We start from the raw sequence: 7,680 nt of genomic DNA, 5'->3' as shown, positions 1-7,680 counted from the left end.
ATAAAGAATGAGAAGTGTGAGGAAAAAAATTGGACCGATCACCTCAAAGTATTGTCATAGATGCTAGGAGGATCCAATGATGGGTGCCAATTCCTCGGCCTGGTTTTATTTGGTCCTATGAGACCTATACAAAAATGAACAGATTATGAAATTGGACCCATTTCTCTACAGGCCGGTTTTGGTCTGGTGAAACATTTTTGGCCCCAAGTAGACACACTAGAATTTTTGGCATATAAAACTTTATTTTTTTGTGGAATAAAAAAGATAATATATTTTAGGAGGCAGTTTCCCTTCGGGTAAATTCCTTTGTGATGGCTCTTGGTGCATTAAGATCGGCATTGGGGATAGAGGGGAAGGCATTATTGACTTCATACAATAAAAGAGGGGATAATGACCCTAAATGGGTGTAACTTTCCTTCATCCCTGGTGGAGGAAAACTTTCTCCTATATTTTACCATCCCCTAATTCCAGCCCCATCCCCGTCCCCTTCAGCCACCCACAGTAACAGCAGGATTGAAACCCAAGACCTCACTACGAGCTGAAAACGCGTTGTAGATCCATCGTGTACTTCGTGACCCTCACCAACTCAGTTTTGAAACTGTAAAATGAAGCTGAGCCTGGATAAAGCAAAGACTGAAGACAAATGAGGCATTTGGGTAATGATTTGCTCTATTGTTTTGCCTACAAGAGCATGAACTAATACAGAGCTCCAACTTAACCAAGGATTCAAAACTTAAGTGCAAAAGAAATGGAAATATTGAGCCAGAATAGAGATCTATAATCATATCAAAAACTATGAATCAACCAGGTCAAAAATGATTGAAGATGTCACGACATACAATTCTCTGATATTATCCATTAACAACCTCAAAATTGATCACATTCAATTACATACAATAGCCACAGCCAATAGATACTCAGACTACAAGTTCTAAAAACCAGACAAAGAACCAAAAACTTCTGGATTTCATGCTAGGAAAGGAACCAGAAAACAGAAACGAGACATCCAGTTTAAACTTTTCAATAGCCAGACTTGTTTTATAGTTGCATCGGAAGGGCCTTGGTTGCAGTAGCTTCTGCTTTCCTTATCAGGACTCCAGCCACCGGCATACATTAAGTAAATAGTTTTCTCTCTCTTGTTTCATCATCAAGGCTCTTCTGGGGATGCCACTTTTCTATTATTATACTTTCCAAATTTTTTTGCAACCCCAGCATCAGATAAGGTGTCCCATAGCTGCAAATTTTGGGGACCATAGCAATTAATTCTAAATTGAAAGGAAGTTCTAGCAAACAAGAAAAATGAAAGAACTATGGTATTCCAAGAGAATAATAGTACTCACTTCCAATCTTCCCTTGGAGCCTCCTATAGCTAGCAGGAATGGGCTGTCCCCAGCGAAGGAAATGGAAAAGACGGCTCCCTGGCATAATTCCAGCACAAGCAATGGAAACCATCTTGAATCAGTCAACTAAGATAAAAGTAATGTACGAAACTGTACAGATCCATATACATCAAACTGACTTAGATGGTAATGGAGCTCAAAGGCATCATGACTTCATGGCTAAACCTAACTCCACATACAAGTATACACAAGCATAATAACACCAACATATGATGGTAGGACTTATCACTTGTTACATACAAGATAAGGAGAGAGAGAGAGGAGGAAACTTGCACTAAAAGAACATATATCCCTAAATTAAGTAAGGTGGCAGAGATGTATTTTCAGTAAGGGCGATGTCTAGGGAACTGCAGCGTCAGTCATCTGGAAGAACCCCCAAAATTTGTTTGGGCCTCATAGAATTAGAAATTCCTTAAGATACAACAAAATAAGAGATGCTAAATCATCCAAATATTTTTTTTTCTTTTTATTTTTTTTTATTTTTTTTGTGGGGGGGGGGGGGGGTGGTGGTGATCCGCTAGATAACTGACTCAAATGTCCCAGCAATGCTTTTGGAGGAATCAGCACTAAATAGCTAGCTAACGGCCTTTGTTAATGAAGCCAATGCTTAGCAGTACACATGCACATAACATTTAATAATTCATTGCGCAGTGAGAACAGAAATGTTGATGTGGAAGTGTACAAAGCAGCTTCTGTAAATTTCCTAAATGCAAAATCCTGCACTATGATAATAATATCTCACAATAACAAAAGAGATGTAGGAAAACTGTGCAATAATGACATATTTAAAGCTCTCCCACTTCCTGAAAAACCATGGTCATTTTTTTTACAGATTAAGCTAGTCTCCCCCCCTCCCTTTTTCTTTTGTCCACCATGTGAGGGGATTAATCAGTTAGAAATTGAGTTAGGTTGTCAAACATGTTTTGGCATAAAATGTTGCGATCAGGATATATATATATATATATATATTAAAAAAAAAAATCCATAATTTTACGAGAAGGCCTGATGTGAAAGCCTCCATGGAATGACCACCTACTGCCACATGCAAAAATAATTTGGCAACACCAAGTTTCCAATAACTGGATAGGTAAGGGGACATTCTGGATTAGTTACACAACAAATTTCAATAAAACCTCCCAGTGTATTGCCATTTACCCTTGTAGTTTTAGCCATTCATTTGTCTTTTCAAAAAACTTGAATTTTGAAAGCTTCATTCTGCCATGTGGTCAACTGTGCCTGGGCTGAAATTTGGTAGGTGGTTAGAGTAAACCTAGGGCCTACTTCTCTCCAAAATTTAGCCCCACCTGATCTTCCATGTGGAAGATATTAGGACCAATCATGGAACCTCCTATGCATGGACCATCCATTAATCCGGCTCCCTATGATTTTTAGCAATGGTCACATCACTTATCAAACCATATATTTTACCAAATTACCAATTACCCTTCATCCAAAAATAAAAATAAAAAAAGAGTAGCAAATCATGAGATATGGATGAGGTCAAGTGAGCTCTAATTTATGTATCTATTTATTACTGGAGAAAAAGATTGGGTAACTTACAGCTTTAGGATTCCGGGAAGCAACACAAGAAGGTTCATTGTTTGATACATCCCAAAGTTTCACCTACAACATGTACAGGTGAAATCAATGAATTGGCATTGGCCAAGCCACATCTAACAAAAGGCTCAGAATCATGACGGTCACTGGTATGAACACAAAGGATTACCATTTTATCTGTAGAGCCTGTTGCCAACAGCTGTGGAAAAACACAGGGTAAGATTAAATAAAGATAGAAAAGAATTCTACCAAAGGTCTCCAACATAAATTATGAGGTGGGAAGACACATACATTAGGTGCAGCAGGATTGTAGGATACAGTGCACACAGATTTGTCATGTGCATGAAGAGTGAAACTTGGCTTGGACACAGAGCTTGAGTCAGACTTAGCACCCCGGATGTCGAAACCTTGAACTGTACCATCTTCAAGACTGACCTAAAAGACATTCACAAGAATCAAACAAACTTATGAATGTCTTCCAGCAAAAAAATTAGCTCAAAAGAGAAAGACCTACATGTCTACGTTTACCAAAGAAACAATTTTTTGAAGCAACCATTCTGACACCCAGTTCCACCCATCTAGTTGAACTGGTTAACTTGCCAGCAGACATTAGAGCAGCCTAATAGGTCCCCACACTGTTAATTTCTTAAATCACATTTATAAGTCAAATGACTCGTCCAATAGTGGCAGCATAACTGGCAAGGGTTGTAGATACTCTGAAAGATTCCCTTCACTATCATACCAGTCATGCTATTTAAATGAGTTGTGGGTAGAGTGGTCATCAAGGACATTGGGGTTTTGATTTTTCATTCAAGCAATAGTATTTTACTAGAGCTGCAATTCCAGAGTTTATGCTTGAGGAATGAAGTTGCAGCTCCATGCTTTCCTTGGACCCAAGGTTGAGGCAGGCAGATCCAAGATCAATTCACTACACATTTACTTGACGATTTTAGGGTATTACCTTCAGTAGGCAGATCCAAAATAAATTCCCTCCATTTTTTTCATTTTCTTATTTTATGGTATTACCCATGTACAGCCTATATCCTGATCACCTATCAACTCCTTTTTCCATCTAAGGATGCAATCTCCCATCATAAAACGACACACTGAGCCAATTGACTCTTTGAATCAAGGATATAGATTTTCTCTTAAAAACCACTAAATTTTCACATAGCACAAGGCATAGGGGCACAACAACACACAACACAAAACCCCCACATTTACCAGGGATCAAACATCTGATCTCCTGGCTCAATACCATGTTCGAACGGCTTATCCCAAAAGGCTCAAGCTCTTAGGAAGGGTAGTCAACAATGCAGACTGAAAATGATACATAGGTTGGACCACCAAGCTCATTTGAAAATTTTTGGTTCCTTTTGACATGAAAATTTATATCAACTAAAATTCCTTGGAGTCAACAATCAACAAACATTTCTATCCAAGAAGTGGATTTTTCCCAATAAGCTAGCAAATTGCTGAATAAAAAACCTGTGAAAGATCACACATCCAAAGAGATAATGGGTGAGCAGTGCTACATCCTGTATAATTGATTGACTGGATGGGTGTGTTCCTGTATCTCCAATTAAAGCTCCCACTCAGCTGCATTCAGTGCCATGTGAACCCTAAGGCAGGGAAGATGCCTTCTTTCCATCCCCAAAAATCTGTTCTAACTTCTAAATGCTCTAAGTGCTGAGCAATGAGACAAATTTCCGCCAAAAACTACAAAGAATCTGAAACAATAACCTTAAAAGATACAGGATTGTTCTGGAACTCACCACAAATGAATGCTCAGTGTGTGGATCCCACGCCAAGCTTTCAACATCAGCTGTAACCAGCCACTTACAGCCTGTGGATGAAGGTACCCTCCCATCCTTCTGTACACAATAAAGGACACTTGATGTTAGAAGATCTGAAAAGCATATCATTGTTTACTCTGAATTACTTTAAGTACACCCAGCTTCAAAAAAAGGTTCTCCCTTTGAAACTAAAGACAATTAGCCTCTCTTTTTCTTCTTTTTTCCCTGGTAAAATAATTAGCCTGACTTCATTGTTAACCCTGAATTAGTTTAACTACACCCAGCATAATGTTCTCCCTTTGAAACTTGAGACAATTATCCTGACATTTGTATCAGGTTGACATGAAATTAGAGATCAACATAATTTGTTCCTCCAAGGAAGACATTGGAATGAATAACAATCCAACAAGATATAAATTTCTCAGCAGAACCACCAACTCAATTTTTTTAATAATCAAGAACAATTTTTTTTTTCACTATATAGTAAACCATAAAAAAACTTATAGATGGGAAATGGGATTGGTTACTGGTTAGATGTCCAGTTGTGCAATCCACTCTACCTAGCATATGTATATATATATACCTGTATGTATGGGCAAGAGAATGCTACCCTGATGGCATAGGTACACGCCAGCACACGGGAGCATCTTCAGCGCTCTGCAAGGTGGGCGCAGCACAGTCTTTTCGCACCTACTGTGTCTGGGCGTTTCCTGCGCCAACATGGTAGCATTCTATAGGGAGAAAGAACGCTACCCACTAGTGTGTCTACGCCTAGAAAAGACGGTGCTGAAAATGCTCCCTCGCACTAGCGTGTACCTGCGCCATAGAGGTAGCATATAGCCCATATATATATATATATATATACGGTCCCTGGTCACGTGGCCCCCGCGCCCAAACACAGAGGGCGGAGAAATTCCGTCTCCACCCCTGTGAAACCCAAAAAACCTGTATCTTTGATTGTTGCGCCCCCTCATTGGCCCCCACGCTAGCGCAGGGGCCACATGACCAGGGACCGTTCTTTTACCCACTGGTCACATGGCTCCTGCCCCCAGACACAGGAACTAGTGAAATTACTGCCCCACCCCTCATAAAATAAAAAATTCCGTCCATACTGATGCCTATGCGTGCTCTCATTGGCCTCTGCCCCACACAACCATGCAACGATCTCTTGCCCTATATATATACATATATTTATTTATAAATAAAATAAATTTAGGATTGAAATTAAGCTCTTGAAAGTGGTGTCCATTGTTAAGTGTATCTTTTCCATTCTTCTAGTTGATTACTATAGTCAAATCAATTTTTTTTTAATGCATTGATTCTCTTGAAATGGAAAAAACCATGGAATCAAGCATTATCAAGGCATCCAGCAAGAAGCAAAACTCCATTTTCAGATCAGTCATAGATAGTTTCAAGTAGAACAAATTGCAAGTACTAGATAGTTTCAAGTAGAACAAATTGCAAGTACTAGATAGTTTCAAGTAGAACAAATTGCAAGTACTGTACTGGTAGAAATCTTCAAGAGCGTTTTAAAACATTTGTTCTTGGTGGAAGTAGTGATCCTTTACTCTTATTGGTACATGGGAAAGATAAAGTATGTCAACGTTTCTAGCCAAGATAAACATGTAAAAGTTTCAGATCAAATGATAATAATAATATCTGGGTCCAGACGATTAAATTTCCAGCCTCCACGAAACCAAATTAGTACATCCAGTAAAAAAGCAGAGGCATTGTGATCCACAAGGGATCAACCACGCCTAAAGTCAACTGAAAGATGGTAGCTTAATCATATTTCTTGACTTTCATCATTCACCATTCTACTTTGGTACCAACCACTCCACGTAACACATGTACAGCATGGGAGGTCTGTATGTCATCTTAGCCTCCACTGTCAAGATACTAAAACATGTGCAGCTTTATCAATTTCTCATTTAATATAGCTTCTTTCAGGCTTTAGAAATGTGAGTTTAAAATATATAAGTAATAATCAAGCATGGAGGTAAAATAGATGCCTCTTATTACCATGACAATTGAGTGATCAAAAGATCCACTAAGAAGAACTTGTGGCACATGATGATTCCATGCAACTGCTTGAACCTGTAACAAGATCAAAAGAAGCAGAACCATCACTATCAGGTACTGCAGAAGAAAATCATTAAATCACAAAAATTGAAATCTTGGATTTACAGAATTATGACCCTCCCCCAGACCCTACAGTGACAGGAGCCTTGAGCGCTGGGTACAGGATTGCATCAAAGATTTCCCTCGGAGTCTGACAGAGCCTTTCAACCAGTTTTCATGACTGAAGTATCACAGAGACTCTCCTAGTTACACTCAACTACAGTTCGGACTGCCAGGGGGCATATGCAGAAAAAAGCCGCCAATACATGAGCAGAATGCATCTTCAGGGGTAGCGTTTCTAGATAAATCCATAAACCTACCCATCCATTGTTGGCTTTTCTGTGCACACCCCCCCTACCTCAGGAAATCCAAACTGCAACTAACAAGGATACACAAATAAAAACTTTCTATTATCCAAAGACCATAGAAACAACACCACTCAAGACACTTTTTACATCGACTCCAAATACAATTAAAAATCGAATGGAACACCTGATCACTTTATAGATGAAACCCGTAACTACAGAACAGGGTCAGTCTGGTTGAAAGTAGGTTTTGGCCCACATCTGTAGTTGATGTGGCAATAATGTGGACCCTACTATTGGTCTTTGTAAACGGAAGCCAAGGGGTTCCATTTAGACCTGAAACTGTTTTTCTCAGATCTGCATTTCTGTTTACGCTCTCTCATCCAAAATTTCTCCCCCTGTTCTTCCACTCTATAAAGAATCAATAAGCAATCAAAATGGCAGGAAACACTGAAACGGAAAAAGTTGAAGATCAACTGCTGTACTTTTTTTTTTTTTTTG

General features: G+C 39.1%; 1 protein-coding gene across 2 annotated transcripts in view; it reads right to left on the bottom strand.

Moving 5' to 3' along the window:
• Positions 1-757: 757 nt before the first annotated feature.
• The window catches only part of LOC122082899 (uncharacterized WD repeat-containing protein C17D11.16-like), a 30,949-nt gene continuing 24,026 nt past the window's right edge, over positions 758-7,680 (bottom strand). For both annotated transcript variants that reach the window (XM_042650714.1, XM_042650716.1), the window contains exons 11-17: positions 6,776-6,850; positions 4,733-4,831; positions 3,249-3,392; positions 3,127-3,156; positions 2,961-3,023; positions 1,341-1,418; positions 758-1,234 (exon numbers count right to left, since the gene is read on the bottom strand). In XM_042650714.1, the coding sequence (XP_042506648.1) occupies positions 1,148-1,234; positions 1,341-1,418; positions 2,961-3,023; positions 3,127-3,156; positions 3,249-3,392; positions 4,733-4,831; positions 6,776-6,850 (576 nt within the window). In that variant the 3' untranslated portion in view covers positions 758-1,147. The remainder of the gene's footprint in view (positions 1,235-1,340; positions 1,419-2,960; positions 3,024-3,126; positions 3,157-3,248; positions 3,393-4,732; positions 4,832-6,775; positions 6,851-7,680) is intronic.

The sequence above is a fragment of the Macadamia integrifolia genome, chromosome 1 (genome assembly GCF_013358625.1).
Source record: "Macadamia integrifolia cultivar HAES 741 chromosome 1, SCU_Mint_v3, whole genome shotgun sequence".
Taxonomy (NCBI): Eukaryota; Viridiplantae; Streptophyta; class Magnoliopsida; order Proteales; family Proteaceae; genus Macadamia; species Macadamia integrifolia.
This window is presented reverse-complemented; position numbering and strand designations above follow the sequence as displayed.